This window comes from Strigops habroptila, chromosome 1 (genome assembly GCF_004027225.2).
Source record: "Strigops habroptila isolate Jane chromosome 1, bStrHab1.2.pri, whole genome shotgun sequence".
Classification (NCBI taxonomy): Eukaryota; Metazoa; Chordata; class Aves; order Psittaciformes; family Psittacidae; genus Strigops; species Strigops habroptila.
The window spans coordinates 33376305-33400111 of NC_044277.2; the positions used below are offsets into that span (position 1 = coordinate 33376305).

At 37.2% G+C, this 23807-nt stretch overlaps 1 protein-coding gene across 1 annotated transcript in view; it reads left to right on the forward strand.

Moving 5' to 3' along the window:
- EYA1 (EYA transcriptional coactivator and phosphatase 1) overlaps positions 1-23807 on the forward strand; it is a 151216-nt gene that overhangs the window by 89558 nt on the left and 37851 nt on the right. Inside the window, exons 9-13 of the mRNA XM_030507115.1 lie at positions 4469-4551; positions 4959-5145; positions 15995-16137; positions 17289-17372; positions 23388-23477. Coding sequence (XP_030362975.1) covers positions 4469-4551; positions 4959-5145; positions 15995-16137; positions 17289-17372; positions 23388-23477 — 587 coding nt within the window. The remainder of the gene's footprint in view (positions 1-4468; positions 4552-4958; positions 5146-15994; positions 16138-17288; positions 17373-23387; positions 23478-23807) is intronic.

The window sequence follows — 23807 nt, forward strand, 5'->3', positions numbered from 1 at the left end:
AAGGATCTAAAAATATTCTGCAAAAGAAATGTGTTAAAGATGACCCAGTTGCAAAGCTCTAGTGAGAGAAGGGTCAGAGGCATCGATTTCATGACAGTATTGTCTATAGGGTAGAGGGAGGAGGGGATCTGAGCCTGGGTTCTGCTCCAGCTGTGCTGTGCTTAGGCTGAGAGCTCCCCACCTGTGAAAGACAGCAGAAGAGCTGTGCTTGGGCAGAAGAGCCACAGAGTCTGGGGGTCTCTGTGGTGGCTATGTCATATCTGTTGTGCTCATAAACAGCATGTCATGTGGGTGAGGGAAGGACTGATCTCCTACAGAAACCTTAGAGACCATAAATATGGAAATAAGGAGAATATTTCAAATGAAAATTTTGGTGGAGTTGTTAGAAGCTAAGTAGAAAATCGTATTGCTGAACTTCTTGCAGTTGAATGTTGACAGTATATATCTATACTGTACATGAGAATATGTATCTTTTTAATGTTTTCATTGGGCTAAATTTTGAATTTGAAACAACTTTAAATTGACTTAATTTTCCTTTGGATTGAACAGATGTTAAAAGTAAACAGGAACATTTGTTTCCCTTTCCTCATTCAGTTTTGGAAGGAGAACCTATTCATAGTTTCAACTATTATTTAAGGACAAAATTGATTCTCTTGACAGAAGACGAGGGTAGTGCTGCTGCTGTTCGCTGTTGTTTGTGCAGAAACCTCCAGAGGGAAATGAGTTTATTCTCCCTTTCCCCTCTAGCAGTAGATGGGCAGGCTGCAGCCTCAGCATTGTCATAGCCTGCAATAGCCGTTCTTCATCTCCTGCGTGTGGCTGTTGAGCTGCTAAATGGGGATAATGGGTCCCACAACCTCCTTCACAACCAAGCGTTACATGACAGTGCGCTCGGGGCCTGTAACGGGGCCTACTGGCATTCCTGCCTGCAGTAAAGGAGATTTCCTAGCGGCCTTGCAGTTGCCATGCCCATGCCTCCTGAGTGGGGTTACCTTGTGCTCAAAAGCTTAGGAGTTATTTTAGTTCCTCTCCCTGGGGTGAATGTCTCCCTGCGACGTCAAGGCGCTGCCTTGTGGTGCGTGTGCAGCCAATTAAACCCAGTGCTTTTCCTGACCCTGCTAAAATTACAGTGTGATTAGTCATGAAACAATAGTGGAGGGAGAGACTGCCAACTTCTGAAAATGATGAGGAAAATCGCTGCCTGTGATTCCTTGCTAAGGTTATTCTGGTGATTGGATTTTTGTTTGTTACAAATTTATCATCCCTGTAACAGGGGGTGTGGGGGGGAGAGTGTGGGAAGAGGACCTAGGCGGTTCTGCCACCCCATCTTCCCACTCCCCCCCACCCTTACTTTAATATGTTCCTTAAGCTGTTTTTCATATAAGTTGCCTCATAGATGTTGAAAGACCACTTACATGACTAACGGCTGTGGGAATGGGCCGTTGTTCCTATATTGGCAGAGTTGTAAGGATTGCTCAGTGAGGATAAATGAAGTGGAGAAGGGCTGGGGGAAATGCCAAAAGAAGAGCTCCATTTGCAACTGTCTTCTTGGGTATCCTTTGATTGTGATAGAAGTGTGGCTTTTACCCTGCACCCACTGCTGGAAAGGTACTAGACCTGTGATGAGCACCAGCATTGTTTTAGTTACCAAGACTATGATGTTTGAGAATATACTAACCAATTGGTTTGGGAATTCTACCATAAAAAAGTAAATGTTAAGGTATTCGGTTATTATTATACAGTATAAAAATATTGTGCTGGGTGGCTAAGCAGTTACTAGGACAACAAGGGGGAGTTTGCCAAGGATTTTTAAACACTGTAAGCAAACGGAAGAGACCTTGAGCTTAAATAGCCCATCTGGCCGTTTTAGGCTTTCCCAGGAGAGCTGCACTAAACTTCTGCCACATACATTGTACCCTGATGATAGACATAGCCCATGGCAAGGAGTCTGAGCTAGGAAAGCAAATGGACTCTTGTGGCAAATACCCAGGGGAGGACCGCATCCCGCGCCTTGCGGCAGCATGGGGGCAAGCCCCACGCCCTGGTCCCAGCAGGGTCCGGCCATCTTCCGACACTAACTGGGATTCCCAGCTTTAATGTGCGTCTGCACTCTTTGCAAAATAGACCTTTGACCTGCAATTTACAGCTTTTATCACATTTTAAAGCTATGTAGCTGGCCAACTTGGAGCAGTAAATCTTGTGCGTTTTGTAGAGGTTCTTATTTTTGTGTTTGCTCAGCTAAGGCAGGACAGCAGCTCTATGCTGTGCTGAAGCTGAGTATTTAAAAAACAAATGGCAAAATTGGAGTATTTTTAAAACGACTTTAGGCCAGTAGTTCTGGGTGGCCCGCAGAGCTGTTTCTGAGAAACCTGCTTCATGTTTGTTACGGTCTAGGAGACCCCTACCCCTCCTCCATAGGAGCCAGTGCTGACCATGAGATGAAAGAGAGAGATCTGCATGTTAGTATGTGTGTGTCTTTGTCTGAGAGGGAGAGATGCTGGCTGGCATGTAATTACTTTTCTCATTTGCTCTTGCAAATTATTTGCCAAACTTTCCGTGGAAAGATAATGTATTCCTCAAAAAAAGTTGGGGCTTTTTGCTAGTTTTTTTTTTTCTTCCTACGAGAGGCCTTTTGTATCTTTTTATACTGGCTCAAACCATGCACCTATAAAACCTGTGTTTGAATGTATTAGTGCATTACTCAGAAATAACTAGGGAAATAAAAGGAGATACAGTGACTTACATTCTTCCAGCCGAAGCACTCTTAGAAATAAAACAGTATTTCAAAGTTTTGCAATTTAAAATATTTTTCAGCTGTATTTTGGCTCTGGGATTTGTTATAATAAAAAATAACATCTGTTTTCCAATTTTAAATTAAACTTAAAACAACATGTTTTTCTCATTAGTACTGTTTATCTGTACTATCTGCTAAACTTGGATGTCAACTCTTCTGCTGAAGTAATCTGATTTTAGTTCACAGGATTAGTAGCATCTATTAACAATCACAGAGCTTTTGCACTAATAGCAAATACAAGGGAAATGTTTACAGTCATTATCACACATTAAGTTTAAGCTTCATCTTTTACTCCCACTGCTGTTGGACTTCACATCTCCTACTTTTAGGCTTAACTTGTATGTGGTTTTAGTATCTTTTGCAATCAAACCATTTAAATATTTTTTCCTTCTGACTTCTTATAGCTAGGATAACTATTGGTTTGGGTTTTTTTTGTTTAAAAATGTAAATAGCTCACAAATGCCCTTGAGGGGTTGTACTAAGCATGCAGCCCTGCCTGCATTCCTCACTGTTTGGAATTGCAAGAAAAGTCACTTTTCCCAATGAGTAACTGCTGCGTAGGATTTGGTTGTTAATTGAGTTGTGTTGGGTACATCAGAGGATCAGTGCATCTGTGCACCTAGCTCCCTGTTGATTTCCATCCCTTCTTGCCTCCTTTGCTCACCTGCAAGCTTTTGCTCCCAAGATCTCAGTATTTCTTTGCACCGAGGTGAGTTTCAGTGGTGAAGGAGGCTGTAAACAGCCTGTGTGCTGGTGCTCTCCTGCTGGACAAGTTCAATAGCTTGCCTCATTACAGACTTTCTACTGGCTTATGTAGCTTCACCCTGTGCATCCATATGTCTCCGCTGGTGGCTGTGTCACTCCTGGGTTATAACCAGCAAGGGAAAAACAGCTGAAAGAGGGTTGGTGCCCTTTTAGTGGAACAGCTTCTCAGGTTAGGTATTAAACAAGAGTCTCATCTGTCTATTTTTGGTGGCTTGTGAGGTGGGGTGGAGGGAGGTGAAGGTGGTAATTCAGTCCCTGGGCTAAATTCAACCTTGGGGTCTCCCTTCTCAGAGAGGTACTTTTTTCCCTTGCGTCATGCCCGGTACACTCTATCAAGAAAGAAAAAAGTTTGCAGCCCAAGGCTGTCTATGATCGATTAGCGAATCCTAATGACTTGTCAGTCTTGCTGAGCTGTTCGGAGCAGGGAGCTGTGGCTTTTGCTGCTCCTGTGAGGAGCAGGCCCTGGGAGAGAAGAGGACCCAATTCTCAAAGGTGGTAGGAGAAATGAAGCCAGTGGGCTTCAGTGAGGGGAGATGGCATTTCTCAAGACAAGGCTCGCAGTTACTGTTCAACAGAAGCAAAAAGTAAAGAAACGCTCATTATTTCCACAGTGCTGGGTATTATTTTGAGGGGTGGGATAGCCTAATACTCAATCAGATCTGAGATGGCTCCAAATTCCTGTCTAAATTTCAAGTTTCTCGTTTTATTGCAATAATAAAGCACAGGGTATAGCAGCGATGAGTTATCACTTTCCATATATTAACATGTTACAGAGCTGTTGACAACCAAATCGGTCAACATATGGGAAATATTACAAATATGCCATATCCTTAGGATATAATCACATGATGGAAGTTATGTTCCGATACTGTGTTTTAGTAATTCACATAATTTTTCATTTCATTTCAGGCAGCAGTTTTACAACATCATCAGGAATATATGCAGGAAATAATTCACTCACAAATTCTACTGGATTTAATAGTTCACAGCAGGTAAATTTGTAAATATGAGTTGAGGAAACTTAAAATTCTCATCCACTGAAAAAATGTAGCCCTTAAATAGCTTTTTGAAAAAAAAAAACCATCCTTCAAAGTTAAACTAATGTTTATAAATGTTTTTCTTCCATTTGCCATCTTCCAGCAGAAGAACTAATTGTCTGGGGTTGATATTCTTACTCATGCACCTTCCGCAGCATATCTAATAAACTATTTGCATGAGAAGATTACATGTAATTTAGATTTCATTTTAATGCCTCACAGTTTTAGGTCCTAGAGCATCCAGTCCAGGAAGCATACATGCTGAAAGTCTGACATGTGTTTGTAGTTATATTTTGGAATTTGTACTAAAAAGTAGCAAAACTTTGATGGACTATTCAGTTGCTTTTTTTCTTGTCTTGCAGGAATATCCCTCTTATCCCAGTTTTGGCCAGGGCCAGTATGCACAGTATTATAATAGCTCACCATATCCTTCACATTACATGACAAACAGCAACACCAGCCCAACGACACCCTCCACAAATGCAACATACCAGCTTCAAGAACCACCATCTGGCATCACCAGTCAAGCGGTTACAGATCCTGCAGCAGGTAATTACATGGATTTTATGGTCCCTATGAGGCACGTTTTTGTAAGTTGAAAGGGAATTGAATTGGATTTTTTTTTTGTGTAGTCATTGATTCTTTTTTTAATTATTATTTCTTAATCCTGAGTCTGTGGCACATCTTGCACAGATTCTAACAGAAAATAGAATACAGAAAAACAGGATCGGAACAAGTTTTAAAGCTTGTGTGAAATACAAATTGTTTGTATTTATTTGTAAAATGCTTGTGTTAAAAATTGCACGATATGGGAAAGTTTTCACACTAAACCAGAACCTGATGCTTTTAAGCTCTGTCTTTAGTAAGATAAACTCCTTTGATTTTTCCTAAGACTGAAATCAGGCAGCCTTCAGACCATAGCCCAACTGTCCACTTGAAAGAGAGCTTTTGTGTTTTTCACTTTCAGAGGACCTAATAATGCTTGTAATAGGGAGTTGAAATGGCACAAGTGTTTCCATTTTGAGGAAAGATTTTCAGTGGCTTGTCCTTTTTCCCAGTCATTTTACCTTTCTTGCTGGAATTTGGCAGTCCTTTACTAGTTAAGATATTTTTTGAACATTTAAGAGAAACTGCTCCAGCTGTTGTTGGAAATGAGGGATGAAAAATACTTTTGCCATTATTAAAAAACCCCCATTTTTTAACAGTTCAAGCATGTCAGTAGTTAGTAGGTGGCAGAAGTTTGAAATCTGTCAGAGAGAAAATCCAACATTGCAGATGTGTTTCTCAGTAATGCAGTAAGAAACAGCTATGATTTGGCAATGTTATCAGGAGGTTTTGTTTCAGAGTTTTGTTGGGGAAGGTTGTTCTCAGTTTTCTTACTGTACTTGATGGGACCAATCTTGCATGTGCAGTGTGAGCTTTAATATAATTTGCTAGGACTCTTGTTTTTCTGCATGTTTGTACCTGAAGAAAATGTATGCAGTGTTGTCTCTTTTGATACATTTGCTGAAGGTAAGTAGGGAAAAAAATACAGTTGGAGTGTGTGTTTATATACATGAGATTACATGCGTGTGCAATGTATTTGAGAAAGGAATCTTTCTAAATATATGAATGCATATTGGTGTGCAGCTTTTAGAATATATGGATGTGTATTGGAGTCTGCATAATTACTCTGCTTTTCACTTTGTTGTTAATTCTTTTTTGGTTTGTTTTCTTGTGGGTTTCTTTGCTTCTTTTTTCAAGTTGGAAGCAGTATGTTCCTCTTACACCCAAACCCAAATGTGATCAAGTTTTAGCTTTTATCAAGATACTAAAGTTGAATCAATGTTTCATCTGGGTCTTGATCTTTTGCAAAATCTTTGCATATATTTTTTAAAAGTAGTTGATACTTGCTAAAAGCAACAGTAAACACACATACAAAGAGAAGGTGTATTTTTCCCAAGCTCAAGATGAGTGTCTTAAAGGCCGTCTTCCTATTTAGCTTTCTGTGCTCTATAAGCCTGGACAAAACTTTTCTATCAGTTCCTTAAGAAGTCTTTCTTTTCTCCTTCAAAGCTTCCACACTCTTATTAACAAAGTTTTGTCTAAACATTTGAAAGCATTAAGCACCTAAGAATTTGGTCTTGCACTAAAGCCCTCTTCTAGTTTATGCTTTCATGTACTGAAACCTGTACATCCATGGGTGTTCTACCCCTGCTTCCTTAGCCATTCCTTGGGCATGTGCACACCTCCTCTGGCATTGCTGGGACAGTTATCTCATTCCCTGAGATATTTATGTTACTGATTTAACAATTCTGAAAAAGTTCATTCAAATGGTTTGGAAATAAGTGCTCAGTGCAGCTATAGGGTTATCTTGGGCTTGTACCTCAGGCAGGGATACTTTTGGGAAAGTACCTGCTGTGGGCCACTCTTTATTAGGAGAAGCGAATGGAAGACATCTTTCTGTTCCTCTTCACCAACAGGGTCACAGTTGACAGAAAGTATAGGGCTAGACCCAGATTTCTCCATTTATCTTTATGCATTTGTCTTTATGCATTGAAGTTAGGATTAAGCCCATTTAACTCCTCCTGTATTGAGTGGAGAAAGTTGAGTACCTCTATTTAGAGTTCAGTTCAACTACAGTCTTAATCCTTTTGCCATTTCCCCTTGGACAGTGTAAATTTTTTAACTTCTTGCTGAGGGTTATTGCAAAGCCTCGGTTGAGCTCATACGCAGCATGTTTGGAAGACAAAGCAAGGTTGGGGTCAAAGAAATGAGGGATCAGCATGGAGGAAGGGAATTCTGGTGGAGTGGAAACAAGTGAAAGGCATATTAGAGAGAGGGAAATTCATAGTTGGGTCAAAAACATGGGAACAAAGGAGCAAACTAACCAAATTTTAATTACAATTAGTCAAATTTCTGTAGGGTGTTTTGCCACATCTGGGCAAGTTAGGCTGCTGATTCTCTACCACAAGAGGAACTTTACATACGAGAGATGGTCAGGAGCAGTGCAGAGCCATCATATTAGGCTACTGTACCCCTTTAGTAGGATGGGCTTCAGCTGCTGAATTGCAACAATTGCAGCTGTTCTTACTTGGATGTTCATATTCCTGGATATCTTCTATATTTAAAAGCCTCTTGTAATCCATGTGGTTCTGAACTATGCCAGGACATAGAACAACCTTCAGACTTTACAGAGGCACCAGAATAATTTGACAGATACAGGTGGTTCCTATGAATTTGGGCCAGTAAGTGAAGCAGAAGAGTCTGGTAAGAAACATGTGAAAAGAAAGTAATTATGTGCTCTTGTAACATTTTTAGTAGAGTTTTGCAGACTCAAAAAGCTCAAATAATTCCACTTAAAATACATTTAATTCTTGTCTAAATATACAATAATCCTCTCATGGTTTCCCACAGTTCCTAGTTACATATGCAAGTACATCCAGGGAATCTTGCAGAAGAATCTAAGTTTTTCCATGCTCAGTGTTTCTTCTTTCTCTTCCCTTTGTGCATCTGAATAATTTCTTGTATCTTAGTCTAACAAAACCTTTTGATTTGGCAGAGGTTGATAGTCCCAGTTCCATAAAACAGACATACAAATTAGTGTTATTTGCTCATGAACAGAAGACTGTACTTTTCCTAGTGACATAATGAGAAAATTATCAAAAAAAAAAAAAAAAAAAAAATTCTCAGTATGACCATTTTTTAAATGTGTGCTTTGCTTTGGATTTCATTGGAAATTTTGTTTCAGTTCAAAAGTAAGAATTTTTGAAGGGTTTGGGGTTTTTTTTCCAGTTGTAGGATTTTAACATTTACTTTACAGAACACAATGTTTTTCATCAGAATAACAGTAGAATATTAGGTTCCTTCTGGGATGAGCTTTCAGTCCATATATGAGTATGTATGAACAGCAAGTTGCTGATTTTTGTAAGCTGTAGTATGTAAGAGAAGAAATAATAATTAAAATTATAAAAAAATAGAAAAGTAGACTAGTGAGCAAAAATTCACTCTCCCTTCCAATACACCAATTCACTGAAGCAGGTTCAGAGTGAACAAAAGGAAGTATTTCTTTATGTTGCCTCTAGGTAAGCTGTGCAGCTCCTTGCTGCAGGATGTTGTGGATGCAAAAAGTTTATGCCAGTAAAAGCACTGCTTAGACAAACTCAAAGATTGGATTTACACAGACACCACTGTCAGTTCAAGAAATTCTTGACATAAAAAATAACTGGAGACAGTGGATGACTTAGCACGGTGTGTGTGTGTGTCTTTGTTACGCTCTCTCATTTAATCACCTTCTGTTGGCCAGTGTTGAAATTTATCCTGGACAGAAGGAGTTTTGCCCCAGGCCTGATGTTATAAAGTAATTAGAGGAACATTCATAACGCATTTCTTAGAGTTAATGTAGAAGAGGACTACTTTTTCTAAAGCTTTATTAATTTTCTATTTCAGTATGTCAATTCCATCATCACAGCTGGAAAAAATCTTGATTTGTGCAAATTTTGTTTAGAAATTCAGTCAGCAGAGCTGAATTTATCCTTCTATTTCATAAGATGCTGTATTTATAATTTATTAAACAGTGTTTCTCACAAGAGAGACTTGCATTGTTCTTGAGATTTGATCTCTTTCAGTTTTCTTGGTTTCTGCAATAAGTATGTTTAAAATATTACTAGAAGAGATTTTTTTATATTACTCATATACTTCACAATGCAGATTAAAAACCCCACAAGGGCTATGCTAGCCAACAAAAATTGTTCTCAGCCATGGGTCACCATTTTGCTCTTAAAGACTAAACTTCTTTTTCCTTGAACACTATATCACGTGGTATTGCAAAAGGCAAAGCTACTTTTACAGTTACTCCTTATCGTATTTCATAACAATAAATTAGATGTAACATTGAAAGTAGGAGAAAAAAGTCTCAACCACTGCAGGGCTTGTTAATATAGTTGTTGTCATACATAGTTAAGGTATACTGTTATACATATGATGTACTCTTAATATGATATTTTGTCATTGAGTATACAGTCCTGAATCAAAAAGTCACCCAAGCCTTGAAATAAATAGGTAATTTTGCCAATATTTTTAACAGACTGTTGAGGGTTTCTGTTTATAATAATGTGCTTATGGTCCTCAACAGACAAATATTAGATTCGTTTTTCCTGTGAAGATTTTGATGTTTTGTCAAAACAGCACTAAAGACATCCTTCTATGATCCTGTCAGCAGGCATTGTTGTACTTCTTGCAATACTTATTTAGTACTTTTACTTACTTATGACTAATGTAGTAGTCATATTATTTTTATGGAGACATAAATAAAAAAATAAATCTTCAAATACCTAAGTGATTCTGCTGCATGGTTTAATCATGGTCCAGTTTTATGTAAGCAGTAAAGGAATAAGTTTGCATAGTGCTCATGGAATTTTGTGTTTAGCTTTATTTATGCAAAAGTAAACTTTATTTATGCAAAATTAAGAAAATCATAGCATGAGACTGACATATTCAAACTACCTGTATTTTATATTTTTATTTTGGTATACAGGAGTTGAAATAACACTGGCCTGAGGATCCAAGGTCTTTATTCAAAATTAAGTATAAGATTTGAGGGGAAATCATTACTCTGGGCACAATCTAAATGGAAAATATTTCTGCATACCTACTTGAACAGACATTTGACTATACTGGCTATCCTAGGCACATCTCGTCCATGTGATTTACATTGTGACATGAGATATGATTACTTTGCTAATGTGCGCTTACTCTTTTTTGCATACTCCTTCAGCGTAGTAGGGAAAAAGTCTGTTGAAATTTGCAATGCCTTTGTCAACAGCAAGAGCTCTACCCACACACTCGCCAGTCGGATTTACCTAGAAATAGACTTGATCTGGGGATTTCTGGGGTAGCTAGTTTTCCCCAGATTTGTCATTTCATACTACTGCTGTATAGTACATTGAAATCAATAGTAAGAAAATTCATCAATTACTTAGGGGGGAATTCCATAACAAACCAAAAGGAATTACAGAATATAGTGTTGCAAATGGTATATGTGTAGCCGTGTTGTTTATTCATGAGTAATCAAAGTATTCTTTTTATGAGATGATGAAAAATTGTCCAGTATGACAAAACCATCAAAACTGCCTGCAACGATATAACAGGGAAGCATACGCTTACAAAATATTATGTTAAGTTGCAATAATACAGTGCCTTGAAGCACAGAGGAAAGTCTGCTACAGTATAGTTCATGTATTTTAGGTAAACCAGAATGTAAACATATTTTATTCCTTGCAGTTATGTGTAGTTTTTGTCTGGCTTGGTGTTACCATACACAGGGGATACTACCAGGGGTCAGGAGCAGGGGGTACCGGTCAGGCCTGGAAAAGGAGGCATACAGTTATAGAATCTGGATTCAAAATGTTTTTCTGACGATTGGGTCTGTTACGCTTGGTCAAAGTTTGGAAGAAGGAAGTCTGAGTGTGTGAAGCAGAAACAAGCAGTGATGTTTAGTGTTCGCCTGGGGCAGAGTGCAGAGAGGTACTGTAGCAAAGATTGAAAACTATCTGTTTGTTAATGGATGTAGAAGAATAACTGTTGCTACATTAATATAATTTTGTGAAGGCATATGCAACACACAGAAATGGCCGTAGTGGTCCAGGCTGATGTATTAACCGGACCCGTACTCTGCCTCCGCAGTAGCTATCAGCAGACACCCAGGGAGCAGGCTAAGTTTGGATTAGACTTGCCCTAAGCACTTTTCCAGTTTCCAGATATTTTCATCTCAGGGGATTTCCAAAGCTGCTGTTGTTTGTATGTTTGTATGTAGGGTGTGCCTACATTAGCATTTTAATTTGGAGCAGGAGTCTGTTTTGATGCAGAGCTTTGGCTCAGCAGAGTGGTTCAAGAGCACCTGGCTGGAGTCCTTCCAGTCAAAACTGTCCTCCAAGATAGCTCCCAATTCTTCCAGCCCCCACTGGGAGTGATCAAGAGACTAGATCAAGCTGGACCTGCACTGAAATGACCTCCCAGAAACAGGCACAGAAGTCTGTTCACTGCCACCACTTGTTCGGTCCTACAAACCCAACTTGCCAATGTGGCAGGGCTGTAGCACTCCTGAATGCTTCTCTTCCAGCGATGTCTTGGGGCTCCTTTTGAACCTTTGTAATCTTTTGGGAGCCTACCATTTTCTGGCAAAATGTGTCACGATTCTAGCTTTTATCTGAACTCTTCCTTCTTGTGTTTAATCTGGCTGCTGCCAGATTTCCTTTAGTGATCTTGCTTTAGTATTGGGACAAGCAGTGGAGAGCTGATCCTCACCCCTTTTTCTACTCATGATTTTGTGGAGGGCTGGGTTTTCTCCTACACTTCCCTGTGTTTGTGATGCTCAAGAACAGGATAAAATTAAATTCAGTGCTTTAGGAGCAATAATTTCCCTTGCCTAATAGTACAGTATGTCTGGTACCATGAAGCCAGCTGAGGTTGGACAAAGTAACATCCTCCTATCAATGAATGTAGAATAATGGGTATAACAATAACATGTTTTGTGGATATATGGCTTGATTTCAGCAAGGCTTTTGCTGCCCTGACAGTTAAACCTTTTCACTTAAGCTGATACGCAAAATAGGCTAAAGCAGTCCAGCAGAAACTACAGCAGAATGACATAAAACTGTTTAGGAAACCCGGTACAGAGAGAAGTCAGTGAGAGCTCACTGTTAAAATAGAAGGATGGCTATGGCAGCATTCCTCAGTGTCTGCCTTCGGCCTAGCACCAGACTGCATTTTCATTAATCATTTAGATGACGGAACAGAATGTGTTTGCCCATTAAATATGTAGATGACACCATGCTGAGCGCGGTTGTGAGTTCTTTGGAGACAGGATGAGAACTCAAAAAATGGAGATGTGATCTGAATAGGAGCAGGTGTGAGGTATAGATTTAGGCAGGAATGATGAACTGCACAAATGTGGGATGGGGAATGTTGGCAGCTCCTTCCAGGCTTTACCTTTCCCTGTGGACCGCTCTGAGTACTCCAGATATTAGTGGCACACTGAGTACCCTCAGCCGCTGTTGTTTATCTTTCTCCAGAATTTGTCAGGGCTTGGGCTTGTCGAGGCTCAAGGCTCAGCTGTATACTGGATTCTTTAGTTGGGTTTCCTTATGAGGACCTGAGTGCCACCATTGGACAGAGAGCTGGTAGGCCAGCTGTGCACACAGAGCCTTAATCCAAAGAGTACATGCTATGGTTTCCCTTCACATACACGGAGTGAGTTTCTTGCACACGTTGTCGTTTTCCCCCATTGGTTACTGCCATCTGTCACACTGTTCATAAGAGGCTGTTCTCCTGAGTAGGCTCAGAAGCTCCAGGTATTAGTAATGTTGTGTATTCATGTGCAATATTTGGCCAGGTCTTTGAGAAATGAGCAGTTAGGTGTTGCTTTCTCCTCAGAAGATGGCCTAGGGATCCTGAAACTAACATTTACTGAAAATATTGCAGAAAATGGAAATAGTCTTCTGCTAAGTGGTAGCGAGGGGAGGGTAGCCTGCAGGATATGGGAAGTAAAGCTTTGCTTGACTTTGCTTTGTATTACTGTGTCCAGTTCAGAGAGACTAGAGAGAGCAATAATCAGAACCTGGAAAACAAGATCATCAGGGAGCTTTAACCTAACATCAAAGGGTATCTGAGAACAGTCTTCAAATGCATGCAGATACAAAGAAGGGAATATTTTTTTCCTCCACTTTCACAGATCTAACTTATATTGCTGTAATGAATGCTGAAGTTGTACGTTCTGTTTCTAGCAGCACAGCTGTTAAAGCAGCAGAGTAGATTTCCTGAAGAGATCCTTAAGAGCATTACGGACAAATCTGGGAATGATACAGGTGCAGTGGTCCCAAGAAGGATGGGCTAAGGTGTGCCCAGCCAACCTTGGGGTCCCAGGGTAGATTCAGGAGTCTTTCTGTCAGGTGGGGGTCTGGCCCATCCAGACAGATAGTTTGCACGCATGAAAAGGAGACGGAAACGAGCCTCCACCCAAACTTGCAGCCCTGTATTTGAAATTTTGAATGCAGTATACTTAAATGAAGGTGCTTGCAAAAATGGAAAGCTGGATGGCTATTACAAATGGACTTTAATCCCTGCCCTCACCATGCTCTGCTCTCTGTCCTTGCTCTTCTACATTTACTTGGTTTTATTTGTCATGAAATTTTCTTTATACTTTTTCCATGCTCTCTGATCCCCATTTCACTTAGTATTATTATTACTCTCCCAAGTTAAATACTTAAACCTTTTAGGCATATCATTTCTATGAGAATTAAAGAATTAAAAAAACTGGAATCTAAAACCAAACTCCTAAAAAAATTGTTGGAGATCAAGAGCAACCCTAATTTATACTAGTCAATAGGAAATGCAATTTTTCATTACATCTGAATTTTAGAGCACATATTTGGAACATCCTTGGCCAATATACCTGTTGAAGAAATTCTGATCAGTTTATTTACTGGGTTATAATTTTTTTCAAAGCTTTTGTGCATTGTTTTCTTTCTTTTCTTTTTCTTTTTCCTTTTTTTTAAATGATTTTAATAATAAAAGTAATGTATAGCAGATGATAAACTCATTTAAGTTTAAAAGGTTGGGAAATTAGTACTAATTGAGTTATGATTTCTTATCTACGTTTAAGTGCAGTAGGTGAAAGAGCAATCAGCATTCAAAGTTTAAATAAATATTCTGAAGAATACATTTTCATAGGAAAAATACATATTATTGGAATGTGCATGATCTTCAACATTTAAACCTTTCTCTTTAGTTATGTAGATTGATGTGGCTGAGTGGTTTTTGTTGTTTGTCACATACGCAGAATCACTCTTTTATGTATAGGTTGAGTCTCTTTTGAAGATTCTTTGTTTTACCTTGAGTTACCTCTTAACTTGTTATTCTGCTTTGTTTAATGTAGCTGGAGATACTTAGGTAAAAGTATAATGTGAAATATATAATATATACTAATTTCCATTAAGTGTAGATTTAAAGGCTGAACATGAGAATTTGAAGGCCTTTTCCTTTTAATCAGCACAAGCAACCGTTATTATTTTGAGTAATTGTGCATATGTGGTGTTACACAGATGTCCAGAGTCTCCTCCTTAATCTGACCTTTGACCTCTACAGGGTGTTTTTTTTTTTTTAGGAGAAAGAATCACTTGTGTGAGAAGTATACCTGTCTTTTCAAACTGGAATGCCTCGGTCTAGGCTGATTAAAAAGAAAATCAATATTGATACAAATATCCACGTCTACTGAACTCCAAAGAGTAGTTAATGTTAACTGAGAAGTGAAATTAATAAATACATCTTATGCTGAAAATTCTGGCTGCCTTCACAAAAATAAGGGGGCTTTTTAGGAAAAAAATCAACAATAACCATCAAAATAAGTCTTTTCTCTGTGAACTTAAGATTGTGAAAGGAAGTCTTGAAAAAAGATTTTAAAATGTGTTGCATTTCTGAGGAGTATGGTACTTCTAGTTAAATGAGTTAGGAAGGATAGTCTATGCTCAGTGTCCGCTTTGTTAATGTTCGAGCACTTAACTGTTACTAGGTCTATGGATGTTAAGAATAGCAAAACATCTTCCAACTAACCAGCATGTTTTTGGGAAAACTTTGTTGTTGTTACGTACATAAATCATCATTCTTTTTTACCTATTCAACAGTAAATATCTTTGTAAATAAATTTTGCTGAAGCATAATAATTAGCATACAATGTTGTTTATGAAGAATTCTATCTTGTCTGGAAGTTACACATTGGAAGAGTTCAGTGTTGAGTAGGTCTTTGAAGAATACTATAAATTTATTTTTCATAGTTAATGCATATTTAAAACTTATGAATTAAATTTACCCTGGGAAAATAAGGACTCTATTTTATGCCATATTTAGAAAGAATTCTATTAATCTGGCTCAAATGTAGAGATCTAAGTAAAGTGCCTGCAACCAGGCAATTTGGAAAACTTTTCATTTTCTGTATGTTTGGGGTTTTTTCACGCCTGGATGTTTTTTTCTTACCAGCTACCATAGTGGTTATCTTAAAGCATGTTCAAAAAACTTAGAATTAAACCAATGTTCTTTAAAAAAGAGCTGGTGTACCTTAAAATTGTTCATTTAGAATTTAAGCTTCTCTATGCAGTGATACACTCTTCTCTATGATTTGAAGGAATTAAGATTTTTTTTTTACTTACTCCTTTTTGTTTACTGAAATAATTTATATCTCTGTTTTTACATATATCTTGAACTTGATTGAATTAATTTCTGTATCAGTATTGCCACTTATCATTGTAGATTTAATTATTTTAGTTAGGACTCTTTAGTGAACATCCTGGGTTTAGTGTCATGTGTAAAAAGCAAGTTGAAAATTTTTAAGTTTAAACTGAAAGGTAAAAATGTTTCTTTACCGCAGCAGAATACAGTACAATCCACAGTCCATCAACGCCCATTAAGGATTCGGATTCAGATAGATTGCGTCGTAGTTCAGATGGGAAATCACGTGGACGTGGCAGAAGAAACAATAATCCTTCACCACCACCTGACTCTGATCTAGAGGTACATTATATTAGATGTCTTTGACCTGTTACAGATGCTATTTTTTTTTTCACAGAAAAGTAATATTTACACATAAAAAATAAAGTGGCATTGGAACGCACTTTCTTTTGTTTTCTAACACTATTTTTGTAGAAGCTATAGAGTTTTTCATCTAAAAAATCTTCTTCATGAAGAGCGCATACTTTGTCTGAAAAATACTGGGAAGTTCTTTCTCTTTTTTGGTCAAAAAAAAAAAAAAAAAAGGCAAGCTTTTCCCATCAAAGAAAGGTTTGCGTTCGAACAGGAGACACTTCTAGCACAATAGTGGGTTTTGTTCTCTCAAGCTATGTTCACATTCCTCCCAGTGGCCCATGCTTTATGTTGAGAACACATCTCCAATGACACACCACAGCTATGAGTGTCCACACTGCATTACTTTTCCTTTCCAAAATCTTAGCCCATTTGTCATGATGGGAAACACAATCTCATCAGGATTTAAAATACTTCTATTTGAACACTTTCTTTTCATTAAAATATCATTCTGTGTGTGGTCAGAGGACAAATTTAAAACACATATTTTCCATTAGTTGTAAGTGAAAGAATTATTTACTGATGCCATAAATTCTTACACATGCAGCATCTAAGATTGTAATTTTCACTCTTCAGGTGCCTAAAATCCATTAAAAATGAACATAGATAGATTAAGAGGATTTAAGTGCTTAGCAGCAATTTGATTTATTTTGGTTTTAGAGGTAATTTCCAAGATCAGTTACATTAACTTTGTTTTGTAAGACTTGCAGAAATACAGAATTCAAACCCTGAAGATTTAATTTTCAGAGGCCAGTTTTCCTTTATTTCTATTTCTATCTCACATCTGGCTTTAAAATAATACATTGTACAATCTCATTTTCTGTGTGTATTTACAATAATTCTATTCTAAAAATAATAATTTGATATAATAGCAGTTGTAGTACAAAGCTAACAGATTGTATTACCTTATCCTGGAAAAAAATTGTTAGTTCTAAAAAAAAAAGATGAGGAAACTAAGGCTTTAATATATAACCATTTCAATACAATTTTCTCATTTGTGCACTTACTGATTCCAATTTTAACTTTCCGTTTCAAGTGTTGGCTTCACAGAGGAACACATTGATTTGATTCTCTTTTTACAGAGAGTATTCATTTGGGATTTGGATGAGACAATCATCATTTTCCATTCCTTGCTTACAGGGTCCTATGCTAACAGATATGGAAGGGTAAGTGTCAAGAAACTGATGGAATTTTTCAGTAATATTTACTGGTTTACAGTTGATGCATAAAGAAGACCAGAACATTAGTTGATTTTCTAGAGGCAAACCGGTACTGGTGTTGCAAGACAGAAAAATCACGGAGTAAAGCTGTTTCACATGTCCGTTCTTTGCATTTACTCAGCTCTTATGTTCAGTAAATAATTAAATAGCATTGGGAGTAATCCTTTGACCACTTGAGGTTTGGTTTCTAGGTACAGAATGTCTGAAACCTGTTGATATCATCAAAATCTGCAAAGGTTTACCAACCTTCAGAGAGTGAAGAACTTCCAAGAGTGATTGCTAAAATAACATTTTAGTTCTGAGCGATCCACAGTGAACTGTGCTCTGTATTGAGAAGGCAGGAGGAAGCATACTTTTGGACACAGACAGATTAGTCTAAATTTTTTTTATCTTAACTTTTTTTTTAACCTACATATTGACTGATGTTTTTGAAAGTCTGCCTGTGAGTCAAATCTTTCTATTATGCACAGTCTGTAAATCATAACTGAACTGATGAATATGTCTACAGACTGTGAGTTTCCTCAATAACTCTCAGAAGAAAAACACAGTCTTAGGTGAATAAGAATAGTTTATGAATGGAATGCCCTTGTGAGATTAAACTTTGTTTTTCCGGGATTGTATTTGAAAGCTAATGTCTCCGCTTGTGCTAAAATCTGTCATGCCATTTCACGTTCACCTCATGTGAGGCGTAACTAGAATGTGAGTTTTTAGTAACCTTAAAAAATTCTACATGTAAAGAATAACCAGGTAGTTTTGTCTGGCTTTATGTAATCACTCTGTTTTCTTGTAAAGCTTATATTTATTGCTAAAAGATTTCACCCCACACAAAGTTAAGTGAAGAGCAAAGCTGCTACTGATTCAGTCCATGCCCGAGTCAGGTTCTGAATTCCTCCGAACAGCTTTATGAGTTATAAAAATCTAAAGCAGTACTGCTTTGCAACCTTTCATGCTTGTTTAGGTGCAGTGTGTTTTCGGAAATGTTTGCTGTAGTAGCAGCTTACCTGTTTGAGGATTATAATTATCTTTTTTTCATTATGTGTCAGAAAATCATAGAATCACAGAATAGTAAGGGTTGGAAAGGACCTTAAGATCATCTAGTTCCAACCCCCCTGCCATGAGCAGGGAAAATCAAGTTAATTCAGCAGCCTTGGTTTCCTTGGTGTTATTAGTTTATATTTATGTAGCAAAAAGACACTGGAACTTTAAATGCTTCAACAATTATTGTATGGATAATATAGATGACAGCTTTATAGAGTATTAAACATTCACCAAAAGTTATTTTCCATTTTTTGCTTTTGGGCAGCAGAGTAGTGCTGGAAAAACCTTATTAGTCATTGCTGTAAAAGTACTTGTGCAACCATATTTTTTCCATTTGTTACTAGTTCCCTATAATGGTTTCATTAATTGAGGCCTGAACATAAACACCTTTCTCGCTGGATGCTTGAGGCTGGGGCAAGTGGCTAGTACTCAGCTGCAAGGAGATATAAATATGTATGCTGCCAGGAGGTGGATGACTCCTGATGGCAGCTCCATCACTGCAGTCACTGTTTACTTGAGATGTAGCTTTCACCCAGCTGGCTTTCATTGCATGGCATGTGGCAGGATACTTCTTCATTGCTAAATGACAACCAACCATTGCTGTTAAGAGGGATGACGGCATTACTGCTTATTCTGTGGATAAATATTAGATCTTTTTGGTAGAGGGGCAGCAATGTGCATGTCTTTGGCTCTGAGGCAGTCATGGAAGTGTGCCATTTTTGCCTTTTTTTTTTTTTTTAATTTCATTCATATCACAATTTCTCTTGGCTTATTGATAGCTGCAGATAACAGTTAGCAATTTCCATAGACATTAGAGAAAGATTGTGTCAAATTTTCAAAGCAAGCATGCTAAAATGTGTATCTGTCATATTGTAGGGCTTATTTGCAGCAATGGGAGGTGCACATTTTTTAAAAGACTGTTTTCTAATAATTTCTGGCCTTTAAAATCAGAAATACATATCATAAGCCAATGTGGAAAAAAAAATGAGGGGAATTTTTGTTCATTTCACCTGTATTCTGCTTTCTGAGCAATCTGACAACACCTTCTCATATGTTTCTGCACTGTAGTGAGGGCTAGAAATGCCTTTTTAAAAAATTAAATCTAAGCTGCTCACATAATCATTAAAATACAAAAGCTGAATCTTCAAACAAACAAAAATATCATCATTAAATAATAGGGGATTTGGCAACTTGGCATTCATCTCTTTTCATAATGCCTGAGTGAGTTTCACGGTGAATGACTATGAATGATGAGCAGCTCTGCTGCTGAAGAGATTGATTTTCTTTTCCTTATTCTCTTTTTTCCTCCTAACTTCTTGTGCCACCCTTTTCTGTATATTCTTACTTTCTCATCTGTTTTTATCACCTGCTCTTCTTTTGCTGCTGTTGTACTCTGCTTTCTACCTGCTTTTGTCCTTCAGCTTTGTTGGAACAAAATTATGCCTTTGTTTTTCAGTTTGCACAGTCCTGGTATAATCTGCTACATTTTTATTTAAGGGTGATCTCATTTTTGTGAATTCCATGAAATGTATGTGACTAGTGTAAGAATATGACATGTCCTTCCAGAAGAGAAAAAAAAAAAGAAACAAAACTAAATGAAATATTTCCATTTGCATTTGGATTTTTTTTATATATGTACAGTGAGAGATCTTTTGATCAAAGTTATCTGTTACTTAATTGACATTAGGGCTTCTAAGACCTCAAAAATTATGTTTTGAGACAGATATCAAATGATTAAGTTTTGGAATTTGGAAAAAGTTGAAGCCCTTGTTTAGTCTCTTGGAGCAGGTGGAAATATGTCTTAATATTGGCACTAGAATACTGTGGTCTTTATGTACATTTCCATTCTCCACGAAAGCATTTATATTCAGAGGCTTTAGAAGAATTTTCCTTTAAATTATAAGCTATTTTAATGTGGTTTAATATATTTTAGAGATTGAGAAAAACAAAGCCTGGTTTCACTTAACCCTTCATTTGTGACCTGTAGGCTTAAGTGGAAAATAAGCCTTGTACCCAAAGTGAACTTTCCTGTTTTTCAGCTTCTTGTTTCTCCACAAAACAAAGAAATCAAGTGGGTAGAATTTAGAAATGACATACAGACAATGTTTTGGCTCCAGTACCAGTATTCGAAACAAAGGCCCGCTTAAGCAGTTTAACATTGGTATTTCTTTTCTTTAGCTAAACTGTACCTCCCTCAGAGGTTTGTACCTGATTTTGACCATACCTGAAAAGACACTCCAACTGAACCTGCAAATCCCAATCAACAAGAAGAGATTGTTAGCTTTCCTCCTCATTGTGTGACACCTCACAGTAATTAGTTAGCAATTAGTGGCTTAAAATTGCAAAAGACGGTTCAGTGTGGGATTATTTAAAAAAAAAACCAAACCTTATTCTAGCCTTGTCTTTTTTTGAAGTTTTCAGCCCCCACTGTAATGTCTGACATCAGGGTTTAATCTGCTGCAGTGCCTTAAACCCACACTCTTGTGCTTTTTACTAGGGCAGTTGCAAGTTCGTGACTACGCAGGTATTTATAACACTAATGCAGATAAGACTTTTGTCTCTGTTAAATATGTGGGTATCCAGAGCTGCAGCTTAACATCATTTCTATGCTAAGTGGAACTTCCTATAGAAAAAGATTGTTTTAAGTCAAGTCAATTAAGTCAAGGAGTTGAAAAGCTACCTGTTTTGTTTCTTCTCTTAGCTCCTGTGGTATTTAATCTGACGTTTTCAGTAGGTGCCAATGATCTTCTTATTTGTTCTTCTCCCAATTAAATTAACCTAATAAATGGCATTATTTTAGTACTACTTCAGAGAACTACCCATTCTGTTTTGTCTGCCAGTTAAAAAATACCTGGGAGTGAGATGGTTCACAGAAAGCTTTACAAAAAAACATTTTTTCAGGCTCAGAAGCGTGATAAAATGTTTAAGAAAAATATTTAAATCGTGTGTACATTGAAACTTAAAATATGTATTCACAACCATCTGTTTAAAAATAACCATTTGGGTCATGACAAATATCATGCTCCATCTGCCCATTTATTCTGCTTTTGAAAATAATATTCCTATTTATGGATGGAAACTCAGAATGGGATTAGTTTTACTTTGTTACATTAGCAGTTGATAATCAAGATGTAGCTAGTGATCTTCATTTGCAGCTTAGACCCTTGGTCCATCTAACTCCTGATAACTAGAGCAGAGACTTCTGTGGGATGACTCCTGTTAGGGCTCAGGCACAATAGAAATCATTGTCTGGTTTAAAACAAAAAAAAAAAAGACTGACGAGCTATGAAGGATGCTGGGGTGCTAACTGGGGACAAAGATAAACAGGAATGTCAGAGGCAAAAGTAGCCTCAGGTCTAGCTGGAGAGAAAATCTCACCTGCTTTCCACCTCACATGCCTACAAAAGTAAAAGAAAGGAAGACAGGTCTACAAATAGAGCAATATTAAAACAGAGGGACAGAATACTTCTGTTCATATTTTAAAGTCTTTCCGTTTGAATTAAGAAGCCAACTATTCTTTTTTTGGCAATGCCAGTTTAAATAGAAAGCTTATTTTTAAGGGCAAAGTTCATCAAAATAGCATGATGCAATTTTTCTTTCCCATTTATTAGGGCTATTTTTTTTTCTTTTGTATACTTGAAAACTTATTTGCTCATAATGTGTGCGAATTCAGGAAGAGATGTTTCGCCTGTTCTATGTAGCTTTGTTTCTAAATGCTTCTTTCCAAAATACTTTTTCTGGTTAGTTTTACTTGGGTTTTCCTGTTTCCAGAAGGCAAACAGGTTGCCAAATCACCATTCTTTTCCAACTCCTTGCTACTGACACATTTTACCCTTTAACTAGTAGTTACAGAAAAAAATGTTTGAAAGTTCAGAGATCATGTTGAAACACCTATTAATTTGATTGAGAGGTGGAAAAAGAAACTATGGACTACATCTCTTGTTTTTTAAATTTAAGTTGTCATCAGGTTTAGAATATTAACTTATTTTAAGTAAAATATGGGTTGTCACTTCTGCAGTTCTATTTAAAATATAATTCCTAACTAACATTGTTAATAGAGGGTGTCATGAGATGATATAACATGTTCTTTCAAACTCATGCTTCTGTGCACTTGGATATACTTGGCATTATAAAGGAGAAACTCTATATCAAGTGTGTATATCAGACTTTCATTTCAATTTTTTAGATTGAAAATATATAAAACACAAAAAAATCACAAGAAGACAAACATCTGCAATGCATTTGGTAACCACAATGCTGAACATGCTTTTTGAGTTTATTAGCTCAGTAAGGAATAAGTTGTTATGGTAATTTCTGTAGAGAAGTTAAAGTGTGTTATGTATTAATAACAAACAATAGACTTGTTCACTCTGCATGTGTGGGCCAAGCTGAAAGCATAATTAAAGCATCGTTTTGTGGAGAATCAAGGAGCAGTTTTAAATATAATTGCCATTTGCAAATAAAACATTAACGGTGATTTGCTTTAAAGTCACTAGGTATTCCCAGGACTGAATCCTTTCGCTTGTGACCAGGGAGAGTTTATTTTGAGTAACAATAGCATTATCGTGCCCCTGGTTGATCATAAAATTTCTAAAGAGTTGTAAAATCTGCAGAAATTGTAAGTGTAATGGATTTGGCCTTTCTGCACAGAGGGCAGAGACCCCATGCCAGGGATGCACAAGGGTGACCACAGACGTTCCACTGCAGAATCATGGTATCACTCAGGTTAAATTTGTATTTTTGAGTGTTACTAGTAAGTGTTATAGTACAGGATTAGAGAGCTACTGAAGTTAAACTGAAGAAGTGGATGTTGCATTTAATACGTCATATAATCTACCTTGAAAAGTAGTTCTTTCAGTTTGTATTCTGGTATGTGTGTTAGGCATGGTATTGATGGTGTACTCGCTTAATTTCTTATTTAAGGATCCACCCACTTCTGTGTCTCTTGGACTCCGAATGGAAGAGATGATTTTCAATTTGGCAGACACTCATCTATTCTTTAATGATTTAGAAGTAAGTGTTCATTCTTTTGAAACACATAAAGGTGATTTAATATTTGTCTCTTTTTATGTGGTGTTAGATGGCTTGGCAGTTATTTTTGGTTTCACAGTTTTAATGTGAAAACATTTAGAAAATATCTGTGTTGTTTAGTCATTAGGATATATAATAATATTTACAATAAATGGCCACACTGGCATTCAAAGGTTACAGTAGTTTAAATGGTGGAGTTTTGTCCTCACAGGTCTTAGTTTTCATGACCACAGTAGAAAAGGTTGAGAAGTGGATACACCAAAAGCATCTATAAACTTTAGAATTCAATAGTCTGCACAGGCCATTAAATAT